At 37.2% G+C, this 27,767-nt stretch overlaps 1 protein-coding gene across 3 annotated transcripts in view; it reads right to left on the bottom strand.

The window, feature by feature from the left end:
• The window catches only part of MTM1 (myotubularin 1), a 46,528-nt gene extending 21,102 nt beyond the window's left edge, over positions 1-25,426 (bottom strand). For all 3 annotated transcript variants that reach the window (XM_026848657.1, XM_026848655.1, XM_026848656.1), the window contains exons 1-7: positions 25,276-25,426; positions 15,023-15,094; positions 13,977-14,049; positions 12,375-12,469; positions 11,244-11,354; positions 10,215-10,316; positions 402-485 (exon numbers count right to left, since the gene is read on the bottom strand). In XM_026848657.1, coding sequence (XP_026704458.1) covers positions 402-485; positions 10,215-10,316; positions 11,244-11,354; positions 12,375-12,469; positions 13,977-14,049; positions 15,023-15,085 — 528 coding nt within the window. In that variant the 5' untranslated portion in view covers positions 15,086-15,094; positions 25,276-25,426. The remainder of the gene's footprint in view (positions 1-401; positions 486-10,214; positions 10,317-11,243; positions 11,355-12,374; positions 12,470-13,976; positions 14,050-15,022; positions 15,095-25,275) is intronic.
• Between the last annotated feature and the right edge of the window lie 2,341 nt (positions 25,427-27,767).

Raw genomic sequence — 27,767 nt, 5'->3', positions numbered from 1 at the left:
CCCCCCCCCTTTTCACTTGAGGAAGAAGTAGACCAAATCAAAGACCAAATCAAATCTATATTTAGGACACTGCAGTTATGTATTTGGCACATTCTCCCTGCCCCCTGCTCAGTTAACAGTGCCACATTGTAAGAGTTATCAATAACTTCCTTCAAAGAGCAAAGGCTACCTTCCTGTGACATTCTATTTTTTTTAAAGGTTCCAGTGTTTTATTTATTTTCTTTACTTTTTTTTCAAATGTTTTAAACAGCAATTGTAATTATTTCCATGTTCTTTCATTCTTGTTATGTGTCCCATTCCCCTCCCCCAACAGCTGATAAGAGAAATGTACAAACAATAATTCCTCTGTGTAAAGTAGTCAGATACGAAAGCACCAGGCAACTGAAACTTTAGTAACTCACTTGTCTCCTATATTCGGACATTGGATTGTACACCATCCATCCATTTTCAGAAAACTTTTCTTCATTTGCAAATGCAAAAAAAAGCTGTAGGATGTAAAAGAAGCTTATTACACCCAACTCTGACTGAAAGTGGCAAATCGGAGGGCTCATCATCAGTTATACTTAACATCCACCACAAAATAGGACTGACATTTCCATGCCAGCCTCATTCTCTCCATTTAAATCTGATATTTATACTGTAAAGCAAGAAGTAACAAACAATACAGATCTGCTCATGAAATAATGAAAATGTGACAATAGTTAAAACAAGTGACATAATAAAATTTACAAATCAAACTGCTGTATTTTTTTACTGTTAGAAGATTGAAATATTTTAAAATAATTTATATCAGTTTATTTTCCCTATCCTCACCAAATAAACTACTATCTTCTCACCCAAATTTCTCCGATAGATACAGCTGCAATTACTACATAAAATTTTAGACACTAAATTAAAAGCGTAAAAAGGTTTTAATTGCTATTCATTGCCATTAGGAAGGAACCTTCTCTCTACATTCCATTCCCAATTGATCCTTACTAACGGAAATCCAGTTTACTGTAAAACTCCATCAAAATTTAAAAGTTGCTATTGAAAATGAAACAAAATATGTTGCTAGCAGGTTACACTATTTTTCTCTTGCTTTGTTGCTTACTCGCAAGACTCATTTATACAACACAGCATCCTCACCCAACTTCCTCATACCTTTTAGCTTTCTTGTCCTTTCAACCAAATCCAAGTGGGCTGCATTACCTAACTAACCCCTTTTGCCTTGGTTTGTTTTTACACTTTATGATGAAAGCAAAAGTAATGTTTATTTTAAGGATCTCCTTCATTGAGAAAATTTGATTTGGTGGCTTGCAAATTCTTCAGATGCCAACTGGAGCATTAAACGAAATTGGTTTTTTTTAAAAAAAAAAAAATGCAGAGGAGAATGTGTTGTCTTGAGCTAACTTGAGCAACAGCAGCCAGAGCAGAAAGCATTCAAGAGCCCATCACAGCTCATTTGTAACAAAAAAAGCCGAAAGTCTCCTAGCTATTGAAAGACATTAAAAAATGAAATTGAATGCTAAACTGAACATCCCAAACCTACATAATTTTCACAGGCATAGACTTAACTTCGCAGAAAGGCAGAAAACCTGGCAAGCAAGAAAAAAATCATGGTTCTAAGGTGCCATGATTACTAAAGCAATGCTTCCTAAGTGCACCATCAGCCCAGATGGAGGTTTCTTTAGATGTTATAAAGGCAGACCCTAATTGCTCAAGGCAATTCTGTTTAGCCTAATGTGTTACAATGGTTTAAACAGCAAATAAACAGCCCTAATCAAAACACAAAACTGAATCCCTCCAAAAGGAGGAGTTATTTCCTCATGTATTCGAAATCTACAAGTATTTTAAAAGAACGTTACTGCTCACACAAGATACTTTATCCAACTAGTTTTAGAAACTGGAATTTTAAATTAAATCAGTATTTCAGAGCAAGAACGTTCATTGGCAGAAGTAAACAATGCATTCCCAAATTGTGTTTTCCGAATGTCTTCAACATTTTTAAAGGAGTAGGCCTTCAGTGTAAGTAAACATTACAGATTCTTTTGACTAAGTAAACTGCCACCAAGAGGGATGGAGGGAGAGATGAAGAAAGGAAAAGGAAAGAAGTGGACATCTATGTATCAGAAAAAAAAATAATGCCAGTAGAAATAAATGCAAGTATCAGAAGTTAAGCAGAAAAACTGAAAAAGGTTGGTTGTGTGTTTAAATTGCAAACTAGGAATATTGCTAAAGCGGTAGATTTGCTGAACTATTAATAAATAGCTGCACACAAGAATCATCCCCTCCTCCCCAGAGGAATTTGCTATATCCCAAAGAGCAACTATGCTAAGAATTCACCAGGGAACCAGAGACAAAGAAGAATCTTATAACAGTAGGAAACAGAAACACTGGAATCTTATCAGATCACTTAAAAGATGTCTCAAAGGCAGGAATATGTTACTTAAATTGCTACTTACTGCAAGTTTCCTCATGAGAACTTAAAAACTACCCAGCTTAAGCCCTGATCAGTAAAATACATGAGTTTATTAGAGTGCACTGTGATAGCTGTCACACAAAAGATTTTACTGATAAAAATAAAGAATGTTTGCTCCAAACTAGAAATAAAGAAATGGCAGCTATGCTGCTCATGTCACCCACAAAAGAATCCACAAGAAATCAGATGGAAAAGTGTATTTTGTTTTCACCTTTTAAAAAACAGAATTTACTATGCATGAGGAGGGGATGGACAGACTCCTTTCTGAAAGAACAATGTCCTAATATGTACAGCATGTTTCATTTAAAACATTTAGCTACAGCAGCTTTACTATATCTGCTACAAAGGCTTTGAGTCACACAGCCCACAACCATTAAAGTTGACAATTAGCTCTGTTGACATTCCAGGTAGTGAAAATTCCTCCTTTACTGCTAAAGAAACAAAATCATTAGTAGCATGGATCGACCAGCAAAAATCTGAAGTCTAACAAGTAGCAATGCTACAATGAATGCAAAGGTGTATGGAACAAAGTTTGGTCTTAGATTTTTTATGAGCAATTCAGAGAAAACTCCTGAAGTATACACCAACAAGAACAGCATTTAAAAATGAACAGCATCTAAGAACCTGCAGACCAAACATTATTTTTCTTCTGCAGGAGTTGATTAAGTTTTAACAAAAATGTATATACACACCTTTATGTGTGCATATTGTGTACAGTTAATCTGGTTACTACTGAAAGTCTTTCTCATTGTGCAAAAGAGATTAAAGATCTGAATCCTGCCCACACCACCCTCAACAGCCTTTCACTTAAGACCTTATATTTCAAGTCTTGAAATATTCTGTGATGATGGCCTTAGCTGTAGTCCAAGCTAAATGCCAGAGTCTGAAATACAGCAACATCCTCACCCTACCTTAGGTCCGTCTCTCACAACAAAACATTCTAAGCAATATATAAAGCACTCTCTTTTACTCTTCAAAGAGTAAAAATGCTTAATTTTCGACTCTGACAATCACAGCATGGTTGCATTCAACAATACACAGTTTAAAGTAATTTCTTAACATAAGATTTTCATACATTCACGTCTGCTTAAGTAGCTGATTAGATGAAAGTAAAATTTGTATATATATACATATATATACATATATATATATATATATGTGTGTGTGTGTGTGTGTGTGTGTATCCCAACATGACACAGCAGAAAAGCCCAAGTAGGAGTATTTAAAACTGCATACATTTATACTCTTTTCATATAATTCTATTTAATTTCAAACTACAGTTTAACTTCAGTGTAACAAGCAACTCATATTTATAACTATATACTAAGAATCATATACTTCAGCAAACATAAGATATACGCCTGGATACAATTGTAATTTCTTACTGCGTCAGTACAAGCCATATTTATCACACATTTGTATATTAATTTTATTTGTTAGAAACAAAATGTGATAATGAGCAATTTGAAATAATTTCTATTTAATAACATTCTTTGTTGAATTGAACCGTTTGTTATTCTGATGCACCAAATTGACAAACTCCACAATAGTGAACAAATGAATGTGATAAATACATATTTAGATCCCAGAAGGGTTTATTATAGTTCAGGTAAGCTTCACATCTGCATTAATGACTCACGTATTTCCAGTTTTGTCGTAAATAGCCCAAATTTACAGATTAAATGCAGTATGTTTGTGTCTATGTCTTGATTAACTTAACATTGCTGAAGCTTTCACATCACAACGCATATCATCTGAATGCAGTTCTACAATGCAGCAGGAAAAAGGGACAAAGAAATTACAGGAAGAAGAAATTCTGTCACAATATATTCTGCATTGGTTCTCTTTATCACTTGATGTAAGATTTGAGAGGCATTATCTTAGTAAAAATACATGGCTCAGTTTTTTGTGGATACAGGTTCCTTCATATTAGTGCCCCTCACATACAGACACACATCTCATGTCAGGTTGAAAACAGGGAAGCCACTTCACTGCCCACAGGCATTTAGTCTGGACCAGCTGGCTGTACATTTATATCCTTCAGAGTGCAGAGGGCAGAGGAAAGTTGGAGAAGCAAACTACAAGACCAGCTGTAGGAATCGCATGACCTCACAAAGCAGAAAAGCCCTGCCAACCTCTCTCAGTGCATCATTACACACACAGGCAAGCCTTTCAAACAAGAGGGTTTAATAAAAAGTCGGCTAGCTCTGCTTCATGCCTGCTTCACACATCTTTCCTTTCCTCCACACATCTATAGTATATCCCTGCTAAACCCTCCTCCACAAGCAATACCTGAGGTACTCTGAGCCTCCACCCTAACCTCCACTCATTCCTTTCTTTAGTCCACACACAAAATTCTATTCCCTTCTCTCGTCATTAATCCTGCCTCTCCAACAGAAAGCACTTCTCCACAGCTCCTTTTGCACCCAGTCGATTTTTTCAGGAATTCAATCAACTGCAGCTTCAACAGATGTGTCCGAATTTGACAAAAATGGTTGGAAACAAAAAAAATAAAACCTACACCCAAGAGACATTCAGGTTCAGAACAATACTGCAGTAAGAAAAAGTGTGGTTTGTTTGTGGGGTTTTTTTAGATCATGAACAGGCTTTTTGAAATCATGAACATATAATCAGAAAGCATAACTGTGGTTTATACAGGTATAACTGAGCCAACTCTAGATTACCTGCTCAATAAATCAGTGTTTCAGGCAACAAGCCTGAGATGGCCTCTCCTCTCACCACCGAGACCAGCTAGCCAAAAGCCACTTACTTGCACAAGGCACAGATTTACCTTAAATTATACTGATTACTGGCTTAATCTCACATGTTGGGTTCAAAGTGGGATAGTTTGCAATCACTTCCAATGTACTGACCATATCTGTTCTAAGTTTGATGAAGACCAGTGCTACATGTCTGATGGAAGCCCATCAATTCCTATTAGTCTATCAACTAATTAATAATCAGTTTCAAATTCTTTTTATCTGCCACAGGAAACAGAGAAGAAACCAAGGAAAGCATTAAAAAAGTAAGAAATAAAAAATAGTATAGCAAATCACCACTCAGAAAACTTATGGAGTGCAAGGCTTGGGACTTATCAATACCTGTAGTTGGTAAAACCAGGACATAATACATCAGTTAAGATCTTTGAAAAGGCAAATTAAAGCCTCTTTGCATAGAATGGAAATAGGGATTGCACTGCAGATCCATAGCCTAAAAAGCAGAAGTCTACTGCTTCACTTGAAGCAGAGGTCTACTATACAAAAGGCTTTCAAATCTTGTAATATTTTTGGTAAGCTACTTTTTAAGCTTCACTGTGCAAATAATTCTGTTTACTTCCTTGCAGGTGCTAACCAGCAATTTCAACACACACAGTCTCTTTTTCAGTCCTCCTACATGCTTGCCTTCAACATTCAATTTATCATTACTATTTTGCACACAAAAATAATATGCGATACACTGGTTGCTCACAACACAACGTAGTTCTGCGAGATAAAGGAGAGAACAGCTGCAATCTGACAATACAGTTTGGCAAGCAGACTATTTACAAATAGTTATATATTTACTCTGTTTATGGAATCATAGTACATAAATACAACTTCTGCTTGTACATGAGCATATAACATATATACAATTTATTAAATAGTTGACCAATCTTTATGCATTACAAAAGAAAGCAGCAAAACTAGAACAAGGTGTTACACACATGCAAAGAAAGTAAATTGTTTTTTCTATTCCTTACTTATTGTTTTATGCTTTTCATTTATTATAAATCACTAAGCTTTTACTCAGTGAAAAGACTGTTCAGTTTCTCAGTGTGTTTAAAAATAAAGATATCATTATACTCGCCTTCAATATGCCATTACTACAACTCAGCCAGTTACATCTTACCTATTCATCTAAAGACTAAGATCAGACAATATATTTAGACAACTTATCATTTGCAAATATGGTAACCGTACACCATTAGTGCACCAAGACAGACATAAGCCATTCAGAATGAAGCATCAAGTCAAGATGTTTTTTGCAGAATCAAGTTCTCCATCAAACAGGCCTCACTGCCATCCAAAATCATCTTTGTAGGTCCAATAGCAACACTGGTATGATCTGACTCTCAGACATTTTGAATTACCAGGATAACTAGCTACACCAGGAGTGGGAGAGGTCTAAGTCAGACAGCATGACTACCACTGTCTCTCATCAAAACTGGCATTCCACAGAGCTATCATGGTTAGAAATAAATATGTATTATGCAGGTATTACAGCAGCAAATAATCTTATAAAAATGATGACGTGTAGTTTCAAGGTAAGATCAGGAAGTGAAGCAGCTGCTAAGCAGAAACTAAACTACAGAGACTAAATATATCTCATATTTTGTGAAGTACTACATCTAATATGGGGGGGGCTGGGGTTTGTTTAAAAAAACCCCTTTTTTTAAAAACACTTTCAGCAATAATTCAATTAGCACAAGTTTGCAAATGCAACAGAGAATTATCGATAGCAGCTGCCTGTTCCATATCAAGTAAACTGTCAGTCAGATGAGCTATTAGGTTTTACATTATGTAATTGATTCAAGATCTGAACCCAACATATATCCAGACTGGAAAGAGACAAGAATTAGCTTCTGGAAGTAGGCACATAGGATAATGTTGAGACACAGATGAACAGTTGCAAACAGACCTGTGATTTATTACAGGCTCTCAAACACTGCTGTTGGGATAGTGATGGAGAAAAATCTTGAAAAGAATAAGCACACTCCACGCAGAAATAATGTTTTGGGCTATATTTATCATCCATTTGTCCAAGAATGATATAGCATGAAGAAAATGGAAGCAAGGCATCTCTAAAAGTTCTTGTTTAGGATCAGCTCTAAGCATATGGTTTCATTACAGATAAAAAAATCAGTCAGATAAAAATCTGACATACAATATGAAAATACAGATAAAAATTAGGACAGTAAAGTCTTAGATCTTTATTGTCCTGATACCTTCTTTCTATTGCACAGCTACACAAGCATCAGTGTTGCCAAAACAGCTGAAGATCAAGGATGCAGTTCCACAAGGTGGTCTGAGAAAAACGACCAATTTAACACTGTTAAAAACAGGACATCCCTCTCTTTTCTCTTCTGCCTGCTCCCTGCTCCACTCGCATGCTCTCTCTTGCACTGGTTCTGGTGCATACTGATTTCAAAGCAGGTTTCCTCAAAGTGGCACAAGACTAAGTCAGCAAACAGAATATTTTGTGTTGGATAAGTGAGCTGCATTGGCTTACCTGGTGATTATACAACTATCAGTTTGGTATAAGGGGAATAATCAACCACATGGCTGGAAAGTAGAAAGAAGGAGACCAGAGAAAAGCAAGAGCTCAGCATTTGAGTAGCAGAGGGCTGCCATCTTCACCCAGCTGTGACAAGAAGCCACAGCACGTCCTTTATAGAAGATCTCCTTGACAGAGCTGGCTGCACGGTCAGTGTTGGCCATAGGAGAAGGCAGGCATGCACTGCTCAGAGCTCGTGAAAGAGGCAGTCCCATCATTCCTCTTTATTCATATCCAACCACAGATGCCCCAACACCATCCTCACATTGGGCTAACAAGATTGAGGAAATGACTTAGGGTAAGGCTTATAATTTTTTCCTCTTTGTTTAGCTTTAGACCCTTTTCAGTTCCCTACCTGGTTCGTCATGCAGCCCCTAACTCATGCAGCAGGAAAAACCAAGACAGGAATGAACAACCAGGCAGAAACGCCCACCTTTGGCAGGATGAATTTAAGCTGCTTGCTGAAATGTGATGAAAGCACATCAAAAATATCACATACTTGCTTAGCTCATTTTAAAGTTAACAGCTCATTCACATTGTGGAAATAAGGTCAGTTGCAACTACATGATATAACATAGGCTCCCTTTATTCTACTCCTAAGTAATCATAATTTCTAATGGTTATACCCTGCTCCAGACATAGCTAAGAGATATACAGTACAAGCATTCTCCATGTTGTCACTGTCTTCAAGTCCTGTGCTTTACTGAATCTGAAAGCAAAATTTCCTCTGCCTTGACCAAGCCTTTTGTTACTGAGCATAACATTTGTTGGCAAGTTACATTCAAAATGTACATTCAAAAGGTCCACGGCATGTAACGATGAGCTTTACTAGGTTCAACAGGTGCAACATAAAGCAGGAAGTGTCCACACATTACTCACTACCATCACTAGACAGGAACACCAGATCCTTTTGGATGACAAAAAACTAATAGAAGCCACATCTCATCATGTTATTCAAGCCCTGTAGTTGGATTTGATACCATAAAAAAAAAAAATCCCACAAGGGACTCTCCTAAATCAGTTACAACTTAATCTGTCCACATTCACTACATGCAAATCCACACAGGTCCTCAATGTAAGGGGGGAAAAAAAAATTCTTCACCATGAGAACGATTAAATATTGGATGAGATTTACCAGAGACATGATGGAATCTACCTCAGGGAAATACTCAAGACTAGGCTTAACCATGCCCTGGATAACTAATCTAAGGCCCTGCTTGCAACAGAGTCCTGGCCCAGATGATGTCCAGAAGCCCCTTTTGACCTAAACTTCTCTATAATTTGATATTTCTACATTTAGCTTTCTCTCTCTTTTCCATTATCCTTCTGAAGTCCATATATCCTGCTATGTTTTCAATCATTCTCTATTGTAAGACGCATAAAATGCAGCAGTAAAGTTAGAGATATATTCACTACTTCTACAACAGGTTTTTTTGAGTATAACTCCTCACACCTACCCAAATGTAGAAATCTGTTTCATTTCTTAAGACCTATTCATCAACACTACAAAATACTCCAAGCAAAAGCATTTATTTTTTCTTATGCTTTCTTTCCACAGACTGTTTGCATACAGAATGCAAAACTTCTGCAAAGAAGTTTTAAAGAATTAAATGCTTACAGACTATAGACCATTGATTGACATGTATCTTTGCAAAAAGAAAATAAGATTCTTGCTGCAGCCTCATATACTCAACAACTGTCTGAACAAAGTTCTTAAAAATTCATAGCAGAACCCTCCAACATTTTGTGAAGAGATTCTTATGCAATTATTCTAAATGAAAGCACCCCAATAAAATGTAAACTGAATTTGGTAAAAGACAAAATAATGGATTTACTGAAGAGTTGTCAAAATGATCCACCCAGCACAGTACATAGATTTCGGCAAAGAAAGAGAAGATAATGCTTAGTTAACATGACTGTTGCTCATACATTATTTTTTTTTAAACTGAAATAAATCTGTGTAAATTCATTACTCTATTAGCTGCCTGTTATATTTTTCATCAGTTTCATCAATAAAACAAGTGTTATCTTCCCATGCCTTCTTTTCATGAAGTAAAACTCTTGGCGATTCATATTTATCATTGCCTTGGAGACTGCCCAGCAATTTAACATTTTCAAGAAATCAAGTCATGTACTACTATATTTCCTAATTAGGGAGGATAACTTGCAGTCTCTAGGCAATGAAATCTGTAAGGATCAGAGGTGCTCAGTAGTTTACCTGAAGGATAGCATATAGCATCCATAATTTTCAAATACATAGATGTAAGTGTTGTAAACGTACAAAATAAAAACATTAATTCTCTTCAGTTTATGCTGACACCAGATTCTGTGTTTATTCTTTTTAAGCAGCCATGATGTCCATTACTAGGTAAAACAGTTAAAATTAATTGGCAAGAACTCTGCATTAAGACAACTCAATAGTATAAATGATGTAACTTACCAAGTTATGTGACTGGGGAAAAGCATATTTTGTGAGAACTTCAAATATATCTCTTCTACTGTGCCCTTCTTGTTTTAATGCAAACCGTAAATTTCTCATATCCTAAAACAAAGGCATTATCTTTTAAGTGAACCAAAGCAGTAGAATACTTTTATCTGATGTACAAATGCTATATTATACACTAAACATGATTTGGAATCTGCCTGCGACACACCTCAAAACACTGAATGTTCAGTTTTATTTCTTATCTCATAAAATAGAACAGAGCATAAGAATTCTACAAATAAAGCAGTACCACATTCTGTGTGGTGCAAATGCTACTTTGGCATAAAGCCATCAGATATGACTATATCTGATTCACTAAAAAGTCTCATGGGCTATTGAAAGTTTGCAGGATGGGAGTTACTCTGTGTTTTCAAAATGAAAATTTGCCAACGATCTGTCTAGACTACACTGTCTCTAGCTATTTTCTCATCACCAACATCAAAAATAAGCAATCTGTGCATTAACTACTAAGAATCAAATGTGTATACATACTCCATTCATAAGACAAATAAAGGACCCTGAATTAGCCACTAGGAACTCCCCTACGACTATTCTTTTTCATGGCAACATGATTTTTTTGTGAGACTAAAGAAATAGAGATATCTGTTGCACAAGCTTTTCACTGCCTTTACACGTTACAGAAGCCCCATTTGAGGGGTTCTTCAAAGATTTTAGGATTATAAAAAAATTACTTTTAGAACAAATTAAATAATGAAGCACTGCAGGAATAATGCCCTAAAACAAGACTACTGTGCAAAACCTCTTGTCACTTAGTGATTTGGAAAGGAAGAGCAATCCCTCTCCTTGTATGCAGAGAGGACAGTTAAACAGTCCTTTATACAAAAGGTATTTCCCCCTCCAGTTCCAAAAAGCTCTTTTTAAATTAGCTTTGAGGAACATGTTTTTTCATTCCCATAACTAGGTAAGTAGTGAGAAAAGGAACCTTTAGATTTCACTTCCTATTGAATTACTGGAAAGTCTTACTTTGCAGGTTATATCTAATCCATAAGAGTTCTCTCCTCTGCTTGAAGCTCCTCCCATTTTTTCAATCCTTGAAATTACACCCAATGGAACATTCAATACCACAACTGGATCCTGCAAGGAAAGTTTGAGTAAGGAGAAGTTAATGTGAAAAGAGGACTCAAGCAAACTGTTCTTGTGCATTCTAGAATAGAAAGATGTGAAATACATACAGGAAGCAAAAGTGTGTTTCTGCATTTAATTGAGCTTCCCCTCCCAACATATCACAAAGTCTGTACAGTCACTCTACAGTCTTGAACATCATCCAAATTAACATGCAAGAAGAATACTTCATGCATAACACAGTATGCAGGGAAAAAAGGTGGCAACACCCTAAAAGATGCCTTCTGCTACATACTTCTGAGAATCTTTGCTTGCTAAGGCTGCTTTATTGATACACAGAACAAAGAGGAACAAAATGAAAAAGATGTTACTAGTAGAGCTAGGTGCAGTGAGAAAGACCTCAGTTCAAGAGTACTAAAACTTTATTTAAAAAAAACCCAACCATATTATGAAACAGATAACAAGCGCATTTTATTCCCTTTCATATTGCTGCATATCAAACACACTACTACTCCCCCCTCCCACACGAGGTTCTATTATCAAAGTATTTTCCTCTTGCAACAGCAAGGACAATCAAAATCTTGGTTTACTGACAGTCGTTTTAAGAAGTATTACACACCATTAGCTGCTGCCCTTGATCTATCACAGAATAAGTGTAAAGCGAACACCTATTAGAAAAGCTCCAACAGACAAAAGATAAAGGTATCAGTTCAGTGTGATTAAACTGTAATTTTACCAGGCAAAACCCACACTTTTATAACACATTTAGCTTTAAAGAACTTCCATCTTTATACCAATTTCTCAGTGGCACAAAGGCAATTACTATTTAGTCATTACACAATTAAGATATGGTTATTACAAACATTATAAACTATTTCAAGTAAAAAGCCTCCCATGCAATTCCACAAGCATACGTGTGCCAAAACTAAAGCAAATGAACTGGCCACAAAATAAATCAAAGGCAGTGGGGGTGAAGGGAAGGGGGTTTAAAGCCAACTCATCTCACGGAAGTAATTGTGGCTTATTACTCACATTTTCCACACTTCTTAGGTACAGCCTGTAGTTTGTGATGTACACTCTTCCTTTAACGGGGCCATTAAATGGACACATATAAATAACATCCTTGTCTGTAAGAAATGCAGCATTTCTTAAAGATTGCAAAAAGAAAATATCAGAGCTAAGGGCAGCATCAGTTAAGAAGCAGTAAAATAAAGTGAGCTGCACTCATAAAACCCACTCTGAGAGATGAATGAATTTGAAAAGTAATAAATCTGAATTCTGCCCACTTGAATTATTAAGAAAATGTGAAAGATTCATATACTAAACTTGCCCAAATTAAATCAACATGTTTCAGTAGCCTTGCCTAGTTGCATTTGTGCTGTTCTCCTTCTCAGCATTACATGGCAGAGGGCAGGACACAGCACAGCAAGTAGATTCAAGTCCTCTCTGTGATTACTGAACTGTCTATTCACTATCCCAGAACAAATACATTCTTCTGTTGATAGTATTCCATCTTTCAGTGCTCTGTAACCAATTCCGCATTGAATTACATAGTTCAAGTTGCAAAATGTTTAGGGAACCCACCATCCTGAAGAGAAACATAACATTTCAATTTGAGGCAATCAAATACAGCAGAGCCATCAGCAGTGTTTCAGCAAGGAGAGTAACAAAATGAGTACTAACACATACTACCCAAGAAAGATTTAACTGAAGCAATGCCATTAAAGACTTAAGTGAAGCACTACAAACCACCTATTTCTCCCTGTTCCTACATTTCTTTAGCCCAATCTACTTATCTGCCTTCCACAAGCATCCTCCTTCCAGGGTGCTGTCCTAAAGCACATACAATTTTCGTAAGGATCATATCAAACGTTCATCTTAGTCACACACCCTCTCCCTCATGCCTTCCCCATAACTTTCCTCATTGAAAATATAACTACTTCCTCTGAATCACCACTTTGGTGTCATCTTGGCCAATCTTGTTTACAAGCCCACCTAACATATCCTCAGGCAAGGGGGAAAGGAAAAGCTTCACAAGTAAGACACACCACTTTCAGTTGCATTCTGATACTTCAACACAAACTTCCACAAGTGGAAGGCTCCATTCCAGGAAGAGCCTCCATGAAGTAAGAAACCACTACACACAATACTTTAATCTTCCTTATGCCACAAAATTACTGTATGTAAAGGCTAACAAGCGCATAGTACGTGCATGCATGTGATGTTGTGTCAAGGAAGCATAAGATTATACTTAGTATAGTCACAGCTTGGGCTAAGGTTCCACACTACTGTACAAGAAATCAATACATAGTGGGTGGCATGTAGAATTCTCTTGACTTTGGAAGGCTTGGAGGAGCACTCATCACTAGACACATGCTACTTAAGTCTGTAGATATAATTATGACACATCTTGATTTGCAATTTCTTTGTATTGAAGCATCTGCCATGTGTGGAAACCAAGATTTTAAAGAGTTAGGATAAGCAACAAAAAGTCCCTATGACAATTACTTAAATTAATGACATTTTAGCATGACTTATCCCCATCCCCAGCCCAAATTACAAAACAATTCATATACATGTATATGCCAGACTCCTAAACATACGCTGCATTAAGCAGCTATACAGCAGCTATACCTGTAACTCTAGTCTCTCCTGGCAGACGAGGTATTTCTTCATTTTGTTCCCAGTTAGTTCCATCTTTTAGAGTCTGAAGAAAGAGAAGTACAACAGCACATTGTATTTTATTTACAAGTCCTTCAAGTTCCCAGTTAAAAAAAATCTTATAAGTAATTTCTCATGGGAAAGAACAGGTTTTTCCATGGTAGAAATCAACATACTGAACCAAAACAGGAACACACACCACTGTCTTAAACTGCAACTATTAAAAAGATTGAACAGATATGAAACGTAAGCACATTTTAGTCTTTCTCCTTCAAAAAGAATGGTTAAGTATATTTACATTAAATTGGAATTAAATTTCTCTACTGTAAGTTCTCTGAGAGTTTTGCACATTTAATTTTCCAAGTATGTCGGGCTTGGAAGAAAAATCAACTGAAATCACTTAAGCAACGTACTCACAACTATTATACACCATCTACTCATTTGTGACTTTCCCATGTTCAGTAGTTTTTAAGAATGATTAATAGAAAATAATATTTAGTTTGGAAGAAATGTTTAAAAAGCCAAACAAAACCTTAGTTTCTGTTTTCTTGAACACAGGTTATAGTTTTTCCTTCAGCCACACACATCAAAAAGCAAAAGAGAATGTAATTTAGATTGCTTTAACGTCTTTCCCACTACCAATGAACATTTTAAAAGTGAGCCAGCGAAACATAACTAGGTTTATCTTATCAACTGCAGCACAGTCTTTCTACAGCAAAGTGCCAAAAATTTTCAAGAATGTCACAAAATATTTCAATGTAGAAAGTACGGATAAGAGTAAGTATATTGGAATTGATTTTGAGGAGGCTCTCATAACTCGTGATACAGAGAGCATTTTGCCCATCCACTCTGAAAGATATTTAAATCAACTTATTTAACAGCTTTAGAATTTTAGCAATAAAAATAAGTATATAGATTCAAGAAAAAAGGCATTCAAATACTAATTTTTCTACCCAAATATGGAAGATAATGAATTCTCAGACCTCTAACATAAAAAACATGAAAAAAATTACACTCACCCTTTTACTTGAAGAACTCTCCAAGGAGTTTGAATTATATTTAGGTGTTGATGATGAGGCCATACCGGGTATCTGATGAGAAAGCACAAATTGGAGATTTAAACTTCCTCCTGGACTACTTATTATTTATAGGAGATATTTTAGACTTTGGAGGTCCACAGGTAGACATCAAGAGCTTCCAAGAATGTTTTACGAGTTACTATTAATTTAAAAAAATTACACAATGCCTTGTATTGAAGGTCACTATTTAAAAGCATCCAAATCTAACACGAAATTCATTACTAGCTCTCGGATTGGTTCTTATTATAAGGCGTATTCTGACTCAAGCTGTATTTTGGAATTCAGCTGTTTGAATACTATTATTAGTTCGGTCAACAGACATTAGAGTGCTTGTTTTAAGTGACAGGATACACATACTATGAAATGCAACCTACTTAGGACATTTGTATTAGGACTTTTAATTTAGGAAAACAGGAACAAACTAAAAAATCATTGCACAGCTCTTGAAATCTCAAACAAAAAAAAAAAAAAAAAAAAAAAAAGGAGAAAGAAAAAAGCAGGAGTTCCACAGTACTTCTACATTTAAAAACAATCCCCCATTTCCTAGACTGAAACTTCAGTTAGCACACCAGAAGGGGGAGTATCCAGCCATCTGAATAGCCTTGATATGTTTAAAGGAAAAAGATTTTTATTTTTTTTTTAAATAGTATTGATTAAAGACAGAACCGCATGACACAGGATTCATCTTCTTTATCATTTCCTCACATTGCACAAGGAATCTCTAGAACAAACACTGAGAAAATGCTCATACTTGAAGTTTTACTCCAAACAGTAACTTCACACCAAATTATACTTCCCTTCCCCTAGTCACACGCCCCTTGTCGAGCCAATTTGACATCGTACAGCAATTCTGAAGAGTGGTTGGTCGCATGGTTGGGGTGGGGGTGGGTGATTACAGACCACACAATCTTTGTTTCTATTCCATAAATGAAACCTTGCAGACTTAAATAAGGACTTTCTCCTCTCAACACTGAAAAAAGTTCTCAGGTCTCTGTACCATGACAAATCAGCCCATGCTCCTGCATAACAGTGGGCTCACAGTGACCCTGCAACAGTCCTCCACAAGTGACTGCTATAGATTAAGCTGCAAGATCTAAAGTCCTTTACGTTATTGTAACAATACAGGCATGTGTCTGTGCAAGAAGGTGTAAAACCACGACCTCCCTACAGTGCCCAAGTCTTCCATATCTCATACAGAAAACAAAGGAAACCTGACACTGTTTAAAACTGCAATATTCAGTGATAAAAAAAAAAAAAAAAAAAAAAAAAGGAATCCACATTAATTTGAAAAATAAAAATGCTTTTGAATTCCACCTAGCCTGTGTGACCACATCACACAGAGGTATTACTTCCCTTCTGGGTGTCTGGCAGTCTCAGTTTTCTCCAAACACTGAAGGGTCCTGACCTAATTTTAGTACAACGTCAACAATTTAAATGAAAAACTATTAGCAATCAACATTAAATCATTGTTCTTTCAAACTACCTTCCACAGAAAAACTATTGCAACACTGGACACTAATGTTTTGACTATAAAATTCAGAAGATTGAGAAGATATTTTCACAGTTTTTTATTTCTTGCAATGTCTTGCATAATATAAAACTTCAGGTAATTTAACTTTTTCTGTATTGCTATGTTAACTTGTGAGCATCCAGTATTTGTTCAGGTGACTTTCCTTAATTTATAGAAGCTTAAGTTTTCTAATAACCAGATATTTATAAAGGTAAAAGGTATATTTACTCAGAAGGTTGGTTTAAAATGTTTTCCATATGAAGTGGGTTTTGTTCATATTTTATTTGAGAAACATCAGGTGAGACAAAAGCACAGCAGCCCCAGTTTTTCTATGTCAGCATGGAAAGTGGTTTTAACTAGAGCTCACATAAATTTCAATTAAGGCTGCACCAACCATGAGAGAAAGTGAGCATAAATAAGCCCTAGAAAAGTGACTTTTAAAAGAAGATGTGGCAACCCTGAATAGAATCACACTGCAAAATGGAAATTTTGGCTGCAGCAGGTACAGGCACACCCAAAATAGCTGTTGATCTTGCAGCCACAGCTACTCCACCAGTGAAGCCACAGGAAGACAAGCTTCAGCAGAGGTCACACCAGCCCACCGAGGATCCTGGACACTCACCTCAGTGCCAACCAAAGCTCATCAGGATGAAAGTTTGGACATTCCTTATGCCTTTCAATACTACCTAGCGTACTTCTGCTGCTGACATAGGGAATGGTATGAAGTGTTTGAAAAGCCTTCTGTCTCCTCCTTTGCTTTCTGTATTATTTCCTCACTCCACATCCACTAAGTTTTGGCTGAACTGTAGCATTACATGAAATAATCATCTGACTTCAGAACACTGACTATAACTTTTCCAAACCTCAGTATAAATTATAAGGAATAATCAGAGATCCTTTCAGATTCGCAGGAAAATTTCTCTTTGTAGAACCTTACAATACAGCAGGACAGAGCTCGCCTCCCCTCCACCCTGCCACCTCCCTAGGCCACTTCAAACAAACAAGGTATCTGTGCAGCTCTTGCAGCAGACCTTTGTGTGCGTGTTTCCGTGTATGTTATGTTTATTTCGTGTAAAATTCCCCCAATTCTCCCCAAGACCAATTTCTTTAAACACACTTTACAGCAAGAATGTATTCACTCACTAACTTTAATTTCTATAGAATATTTCATTATAGAGTTACAACCATCTACTGCCTAATTTCCAACACTTTAATGATGCAAATTAGACTTATTCAGAGCTAAGTTGAATAAATATGTATTGAAGGTAAGCTATCTGTCAGATTTTTTTTAAAACCCAAACATTTTCATTAAAATTAATGCAAGTTAAATCCAATCACTTTAAATATCCAAATACTAATAATCACATTTATAATCACACATATGTCCCTGATTCCTACAAGTAAACTATGGTCAAGTAATTAAACTTCACATTACAGAACACCCATTAGACAGCATTCTGGAACAGTGTCCACTTTTGGACCTCAGTACAAGACAGGCATTAACAAACTGCAGCAAGTTCAGCAGGGGACCAGGCCCTGGAGCGCCTGCCCTGTAATGAGGGGCGGAGGGAGCTGGGAAGCCTTCAGCCTGAAGAAGGGACAGCTTCAGTGGGACCTCACAGCTGCCCATCTCAGGTGGTTGCTGAGAAGACAGCGCCAAAGTCCTCAAAGTGGTGAGTGATGAGAGGACAAGACACAACAAGAAAGCGAAACAAACTAAATTCCAGCCTGATTTAAGGAAAAAAAAAACCCACAACTTTTGCACTATAAAAGCAGTCAGACAATGAAAACAGAGCCCAGGGAGGCTTCGGTCTATCCTGCAGTTTCTATCCTCAGAGGTTTTTAAGACCCCAGTTGAATAAAGCTTTGAGCAACTGGGTCTGATCCTGCTTTGAGCAAGGGGTTGAACTAGAGACCTCCTGAAGTCCCTTCCAACGTGAATTACTCGCTGTTTCTGTGATCTTTAGGCAACAGACAAGATAAAGCTCTCATTTAAAAGTACCCATCAAACAAGGGCACACCCTTAAGGAAGTGGACTCCTCTGTATCAAAAGAGCAAAGAATTTTTCAGAAACATTTAAAATGAACACGAAGTAGTTCCTTTTATAATATTATTTCTTTTTCTGTCAAATTGTAGAAAAAGCTTCTGGCAACCTCCTACAGTAATATTGCCACGAACAATTCAAAAACACACTCCATCATAGTCTTAAAATACCTACAACTTTCTCATTATCACAGAGCAGCAGTAGTCCTTCCACACAGGGAAAAAAAATCTTACAAGTAGTTTTCCACTGCAAACACATTTTATTCCCCAGTATCACCCATACGTACTTCTATACTTGCACAAAAATGGAAAACCATACAAACCCCATGCTTGTCAGCAGCTGACCAGAAGTACAATTACTCTGCAAATTTAAAGCAAATCAGACAACTTTGTTTATGATATTCTGCAGTTACAAACAGTTAAACATTCTTCCCTGAATCTAGAATAGCAAGGAGACAAAGCAATTTTACTGGATTTAACTTGAACTAATAAACAAAGCTTTGTTAAAGTTACCAGAACTTAATATAGTAACACTACCAAGAAATGTAGGCTCCAATAATCTTACAATAACAATTAAACGACTCAGGATCTGTATTTTCATTAAAGATTATATTTATATTTTTGCTTCCTAGGATTCATGGGAATGGAGGCACACTGACATCTGAAAGGGTTTGCACTGGAGGCCAGATTTTAAGAAGTCAATTCAAGGACGTTATATGCTCTTTATGAATAAATGCCGACAGACACAAGCATAATGCCACACAAAAAACCTAAATAAACCTTAAAACGTGTAAGCAAGTTTTTGAGGGTTAAGAAATTACCAGCTACTCCTTCCTTAAGGTTCTTCACTGCCAAGAGGTTAGAAGGTGTGTACAGTGCACCTTGGAAACACCACCAAGACTCTTATAAACCGCGTTTAGATTGACAGCAGCCTGGTGAAACTAGTTCTCATTATTAGTGACACAGGAACAAATTAAAGCTCATTTGACATTTTCTTAGTCTTTTTAAGGCTTCATCTTCACATGAGAATCACACCAAATAATTTTTAACTATTGTATTGTATAACTGAGCCATGCTTGCGTCAACCTATAAAGAACTAGTTTGTGCCCAAACACAACATAGTCTGCATCTGCCAAAGGATTACTACCACAAACATCTGAGGTAAAGTAAACAGTATCAAGTAAATTGGCATCAGTTTTCAGATACTTTATATTTTTGACCCTCCATCGGTGGATTAAAGCTTTGGCAAAAAAACACTTCCAAATTTGTACCTGTATCAATCATTTGGAGCAAGGGTAATTTTGACAATACAATGCAAAATGAAGTTTTTAACTCTGTATGTTCTATATTCAATATGTTAATCTGGAAAGATTAAGGAAATTAAACTGCTAAATTACCATACACAGAAGATATTTACAGAATATAATGAGGTATATAAGAGGTAAACATGATGAAAAAACATTAGTGACACAGCTGAAAACTTAGTGTTTTGCGTGTGTATATATATATATATATATATGTAAAAAAATATAAGGGCACCTGGATAAGCATGAGAATTATTTGCTTTTACTAGAATCAGATTTATCAATAGAGTAAAAATGAACGTTTTCTAGAAGCATTCCAATTTCTGTCACACATCAGTAACCATGACACAGGATAACGCCAAAGTTCTCATAATCCTGCTCCAGTTGATTTGTGCATCTCCAAGGCCTCTCCTAAAAATATAGTTAGAAAATTTACTAAGCCACTTCATTTGTTGTCATAGTAATTCAGAAAACAACTAGATCACTTCTAAAGAGAGTTACAGTTACAACTCGACAATTATATGACACTTGAAAGCAATCAATGCACTGGGTTAATCATTTAAGATCTGCAAGGCAACTGCCAGTCTAGATAAAAATAGTTATTTTCATAGTTAGACCTGATACCAAATAAAGAATTACTGCAAAGAGAAGAACGAGAGTATTATATTAGTAAACAATTTTTCCACTGTGTTTGAGAAGCTAGTGTATGTTAGTGTGGACATACAGAAAAAGCTGTCTGCACTCTCATTTTAACAGAAGATGCAGAAAATGAAAAAGCAGGTTTATAATGACAAGGTATGCCGGTGTTACATAAAGATTGTAGAGTTTTATTTGGTACAGTAACAACCCACGGAGGCAGTACGAATATACTGCCTCGTGTTTCACATAATAAAATTAAAAGCATAAAATACAAAGTCCTAAAAACAAAACCACATCTGTCACCACCACAACTGCACAGAAGAGATAACACATAATACATGGGTTTTCAGGGATAACATATACAATAGAGGAGAACTCTAGGAATTTCTAAGACTGTAGCAAAATTAAACTAAGACAGCCATGAAGGAAGAGAAAAAAAAAGTATTTCACTCTAAGTATTAAGCAGAAAGGAACATAAATCCTTTAAAAAAAAATATATGGAAAAGCAACAGTTCTGAAGGGTCAAGCCAACAACAGCATCTAAGTTACCATATGAGAGAGTCATCAAAATAAGCATCAGCATCTTTAACACTAGTAAATGAGCATTTAATCTACTGAAGTCAAGAGTAGTCATTCATCTCATTAAAGGTTAATAAAATTTTAGAATGATATATAAAGATATACAGGGATACAAAACAAGCCGCAAGAAATATCTACAGCAATGAAGGCAGTTTTCCAGACACGAGCTGTCCCTAACCAAACAGAAGCAGTCAACCGAAAAACAGCAAGACCAAAGTGCCACAATTAACTAATCAAGCCCATAGAAATACATATATCTTTCACACTCATTTTATCACTTCTATTTTAACACAAAGGAACTAAACGCAGTAACAGAAACAAAAATAAGGTAAGAGAAGTCTCCAAAGTTTAACAAAGCTACAAAAAAATAAGTAGCATAAGGCAGAGCATTCCAAACAGATGAAGTTTAAAAAAAAAAAACCCACACCAAAAAAATCCACACCACAGAAATACTTGCTAATATTGATTTCCAAAGAAAATAAGAAAAAACTTTATGCAACAGTGAAGGATACCAATGCATGGGGTTTTTAGAAGCAAAACTATTTAAAAAAAAATAATCATAGAATAGTTGGGGTTGGAAGGGACCTTTAAAGATCATCTAGTCCAACCCCCCTGCAATGAGCAGACACATCTTCATTTAATTTAGGTTCCTCACAGCCCTGTCCAACCTGGCCTGGAATGTTTCCAGGGATGGGGCATCAACCCATCTCCCTGGGTAACTTGTTCCAGTGTTTCATAAAGTCTCCCTTACATCTAGTCTACATCTATCCTCTTCTAGTTTAAAACCATTATACCTTGTCCTGTTGCAACAAGCCTTGCTAAAAAGTTTGTCTCCATCTCTCTTATAAACCCCCTTTCAGTACTGGGAGGCCACTATAAGGCCTTCCCAGAGCCTTCTCTTCTCCAGGCTGAACAACCGTAACTCTCACAGCCCTTCTTCATATAAGAGGTGCTCCAGCCCCCTGATCATTAATCATAATGATGTCGCTTATGCTCTCTGACCTGATACATTTTAATTAAAACCACATTTTAACATTTAAAAGTCACATAGTACTGACTTCAAAATCATGCCTAAGAGGGAAGCCAGTTCAGACATCAGTTACATGTATTTACTTGTGTCCAGCAGCAATTACCTGTCACTTGTGCAACTGATGGCAAACAGAAAGAAAGGAAAACCAACTTACCTGTGAGATGTATCATTTAAACAGGAAAAGGAAGAGGCTCTATTGAACCACTTGGGAGAGCACTCATGATTTCTTACCATCAGAGTTCAAGGGCAAATCACTCCTAGGATGTACATCAACAAGTCACCTTTGCATATCAAGTCATAAAATTCTACCTGCACTTATTCCAGAGTGGATCTTTGGAATCAAGATGGATTGCTAGATCACAGAATCTCCTATTTCTTCTTTACTGTCAGTTACAAGGTGTAAAAATCCTTCCACGTGTAACCTCTCAGTAACAGAGTCTGTGGCCCTTACCTTTCCTCAAGGATCCTCATGATTCTACTGATCTGAGACTGGATTATGCCACCAATAGGTCTTCTCCCTTAATGTCGAAATGATATTTCCCCTTTGCATGTACTTACTAAATCTACATTTTCCAAGGTAACCATATGAGCTTTCAAGTCTCTTTGAAAGCCTTCTCAATTCCAAGCATAACTAGAACACAAGAAGCATGCCAGCAGTACAAGCCTCAGTGGGATATGTGCATGTAGAAAGAATACTAGTATTTGCCCTTCTGCACTGAAGTTTCTAAGTGACTTAATCAAATTCCTCAGTAATGCATTACAAAAATTTCTGCATCCTACAAAAACGTATCACTTGGGAAAAAAACTTGCAATCTGAAGCTACCCGTTTACTAAACGTCAATTCTCCACCAGGCTCCCTGTCATTAAGAAAAATGCACTCCAGAATCCCTCATGTTGCTATTTCTCTGCTAGACTGTGAACACCAAGCTGAACAACTCAACACTGACTGCTGAATTTGTTTGCGAAGAATCAGAAGCACTCCCTCTCCCAGAAAAAGCATTCTCTTGTTCCCTAATGTGCCCTCTATTTGAAAGGGCAAGTCATTGTCCCTAAAGGACTCAAGAGGAACAAGCACAAACAAACAAAAGTTCACAACAGTCAAGTGACCGCTAATTCAGCAAACAAATTAGAAGTGCACCAGTTGTCTGTCCACTCCTATTTTATAGGCTCACCATACCAGGTAGTTCTGAAGATATTAGAAAGAAGACCTTGCACTAACAAAAAATAGTATCCTGACAATGAAGTTCTACAAGTGGCAGGAAGTAGCAAAGCTTGACAGAAAGTTTGGCAAATATTTTCTCAGTGCCACCAGATCTTACACACTTCTGTGTATGTGTTTCTTTAAAAAAAGAAATCTTGTACCTTGTACATGGAAGGCAGGTACTGAATAAATAATAGCTGGAGGGAGTAAAAAAATCTTAATTTGATTGATATTTCTCCTATCTCCATTTGAAGGTTTTCTTTTACTGTTTTAATTTCTCATGAAATTTGACTCCCACCCTATATTCAAAGCAAACCACAACTTCCAACAAGACCCAACATAGAAGTTTGTAACATTATTTTTTCTAATTATCAACCCAACTGCTTCCTTCTTTCAAATTACACTGAAAGTGTATCTTAGGGTGATACTGGTGTTTATCCTGGCACACTTTCTTGTAAGAGAATTACAAGCTCACTCACAAAGAGAGATGATACAGCAGGACACATACCATCATGGACACTCAATAACTCATCCACTGATGGACCCTGACCTGTTAGTTAGATATTTCTCATGCTTTATACCACAGTAACAAGGAAAAGCAGCACCTACTTCAGTGGCAATAAATATAATTATTTGCTAAGGCCTGTTTTCTAGAAATTGTCAGAAGTCTGTTACTTGTAATTTATGCTGACAATTATTTCTGTCCACTTGTCCTTATTAATTCATAGAACACATACAGGAGAAGCAATAACATCTTTCTCTTGTCATAGTTACCTTTTTTCCTGACTTTTTCTTAATATTTACTCTGGTAACTGGGTTCTAAAGTTGAAGTTCAGTCATGTGAGTGGATCAAAGAAAGCAGCAGTTTTCCCTCTATGCATGTAGCCCTGTACGGCCAGTTAAATCTAGTTAGATTAGGGGGCATGTCAGAAGCGAGTAGGTCTTTTTAGGAACCATTTGTCACATTACCTCCAGAATCAGCATTACATCTGTAGAAAACCTATGCCTGAAGGCTGATCTGTGGCTTTCTAAACCCACCCAGTCTATTTTCTCTACTCTGCATCCCCTGCAGGGAAAGTATACCTCCCACATTGTCAAAAGCTGATGCGGTTGACAGGAAAGCCTATGGGGTAGCAAATACAACTTCAAAGTTCTCTATTAAGAAAGCCTTCAGTTGCTCTCTGCTCATTCTTCTTGAAAGATATCCCCTTAGGCCACTGCAGTTCTATTGCTAAAGATTTAACTGATGATTCCACGAGAGAAATGGAAATTGTATCTGTTATATAATGATATATTGTATTTAAAAAAAAAATTACACTGTAACGATTAAAATGACATCCCCTACCCATGCTTTCCTCCAACATTCCTTTGAGAGCATGTGCAACCCACACATCAGACTCATCCTCTTTCACCTGCTGTGTTTAGTTCCTTCTTCCACTACAGGAATTGCTTCTCTCAATACACATAATACCACAGAGAAAGTACCATTCTGAGTTTGTCTCTGTTTAAAAAGCAGCAGACTAAGGACTCTGGTGAAGTCATTCCAAAAACTGTTCTTTGCTTCAGTCCCTAAGAAAGGGGAGACTGGGACTACACTGCCTAAGTCATCCATAGGGCAGCACCACACTTCCACGTGTGCTCTCTTTGAAGTAACAGGCGGGTACTTTGCCAGATACAGAAAGTTTGATACTTCTGTATTCCACATCTATCTGTGTACGTTATGCATTAGCGTGTTACATCACGCAGAAACCCTGGCATACAACCTTTCCATTCACTGCATGCACCAACCCAGCAAAGAGGCTGCGCAACAATTACCTAGGATTTTGTTGAAAAACCCACACCCTATCTTCCACAATAGTGTAACCCAGTCTACTTGAAAACACTTACTTTTGTTTGCTCTTGTTTGGAAGCCTCCAGGTTTAATAAGTCATTTCAGTTGTAGATAATACAGACAGGCCCACTTCAGTGTGAGATGAGAGGACAGCAGTGTGTTCATTCCTTCAGCTTTCAAACAACATTTGACTTTTGTGCTGTAGCTGGCCCCTGACAAGAATGGAACAGGTAGGAAGACATTGTTACCACTGACAGAATATTTCAATTGATGTTACTTTTAAAAAAACTTCAGAAAGGAAGCAAAACCCCAGAATATTTGCTACTAAAAACATTCTGGAAAAAGGAAACAATATTAGTTCTTTTTATGTTTTAGCTTGTGTCAGGAGGTTTGCCATCAAGTAGCTGGAACTGAGAAGAACTTTCTCTTCTAAAACTTTAAGATAAAGTTTTGAAATGTTTCTAATGTGTAAATCTTACATAGACTTTCAACCATGCTTATGTTCCCCATACATATTTAGGCATCTTTCTGCACAGTTAAGCATTTCCTCTCTCATCCCTTCCTAAAGAATACAGCCATTTATTTGTTCCTTTTCCCAAATACATTCAGGAAAGACTTTCATATGAAAGCTGCTATGTAACTTGACAAAGTCAGAAGGAATAGACCATGAAACAAAACTTTTTTTTTTTACTTGTTTCCAGTTCTTAGAAAAATTAGTATGCTGTCTCCTTTAAAAGAACACAGACAATATTAAAGATTTACAGTTACTTCTCATTAAATTAGTCTTGCATTCTAAATTAACTAGTTAACACTGTAACCCTACATGTCAGGAACACATTAACACTAGAGTTTGCTCAACCCCAGTGATGTCTGTCTCTTTGACAAGTGCATCTTTCCAAAGTTTCCTTCTGACCAAGCGTAGGATCATAATCAGTGCTGAAAGGGCAAATCCTGCATTTTACTGAAAACACCTCTATATCTCACCTCTTGTGATGCTTGTCACACAATAAAGCTACATATAGCCCCCAAAGTTCTGTATGTTAAGGCCTAAAAGTTAGTACAGCCCAACTTTTTTAACACCTTAAACAACAATTTAACACTAAAAAGGAAACTATAGCAGGAAACACGTTCTAGTTTTGCACAGTGCTAATCCTGTACCATGATATTTGCCCTTCAAATCCAGTTAATGATAAACAAATACATGACTATCGCAACCAATGAGCACAATACTGCCCTAAACAGGTATCATTCGGTAGAGCCAAAGTACTTTTTAAGCATCAGTTTTGATTAGTACCTATTGTGAGAAGTCAGTCTACAGGCCAACTGCAAAACACTTAACGTCTACACAATTTTAACACTGAATTTGTCTATGTTGCTTTCTACAGCATCAAGAAAAATGTGGCTTTCGGTGGAAAGAAAAAAGGTAATACCCTTCTTATGCTCTTAATTATATGTACATTTGAAAAAAAAAACCCACACAACACAAAACCAATCAAACAAAAAAACCACCAATCACACAAAGTAGGAATTGTGCTTTTTGACTGCCATAGGGCAAAGACCAGGAAGGAGAAACAGTCCATCATCTTTTTGGTTTAAATTAACTAAAAAGTTTGCTCTGAAATGGAAGTTTTCAGCTTTTCAGCTGTGAACACTGAAAGAACTCATGTGGTTTAGAACAAAATTTAAAGCACTCAAAAAAAGAATACTACATTGACTTAAAAGCCTGAAAGGGAGTCAGGAGCACTCGGAATATTTTCATATTACAGGAGAGAACTGCCTTTTCCAGGAAAGGTAAAAATTACAGTTCAAAGGTGTCTTTGCTAAGCCACGGCGCTGGGCTACGCGCTGCAGCAACGTATCGCTTCCAGACTGATTCAGCACAGCAGGGCGTGAGTGAGGAGAAGCCGGAGCCGAAGAGCAACACCCAGCGAGCCTCAACAGCCGGGACCCGCCGGGGCTCCGCGGTCGGCGGCCGCAGGTGAGTGCGGGCGGCGGGCAGGCACCGCCGGGCGCCCAGAGCGCTCGGGGCGGCAAGGGGCGCCCTCACAAAAGCCTCCAGCAACCCCCAGACCACCCCGGGAGGCGAAGAGGCGAGCGACGGGGAACGCGAGGTGTGCCGGGGCCCAGAGCTGGGAACCAGGCGCTTAGTAAAGCAAAGAGCTTGCACAGAAGATGGGTGAAATTGATGGCTCATCCTCCACTGCCTACCTGCCGGACTGCATGCTCTCCCCGGCTGGAATGAGCCAACTGGCTCTTGAGGTTGGAAAATTAAAACAGAGAGGGGCCTGACTCACAGTCCCATTTTGCCCACAACAGGCCATACAGAAACAACCAGCTTCTCCTCCCAGATCTGTAAAACAAAGTCCAAACCGGCGCACAGCTACTGACGGTAATATACAACCCACAGGCTGTGAGACATGGCTGCTAGTCCTGCTTAACTACACTTGAAAAATCCTACTGGTGTCTGCCTGCCTCATTAGGCACTTAAATATCTTTGGGATTTGAGTCCTGAGCCTTTTGTGCCTCACGGTCCCCCACTGCTAATGGA

This window comes from Athene cunicularia (genome assembly GCF_003259725.1).
Source record: "Athene cunicularia isolate RWA chromosome 4 unlocalized genomic scaffold, athCun1 chr4_part3, whole genome shotgun sequence".
NCBI lineage: Eukaryota > Metazoa > Chordata > Aves > Strigiformes > Strigidae > Athene > Athene cunicularia.
This window is presented reverse-complemented; position numbering and strand designations above follow the sequence as displayed.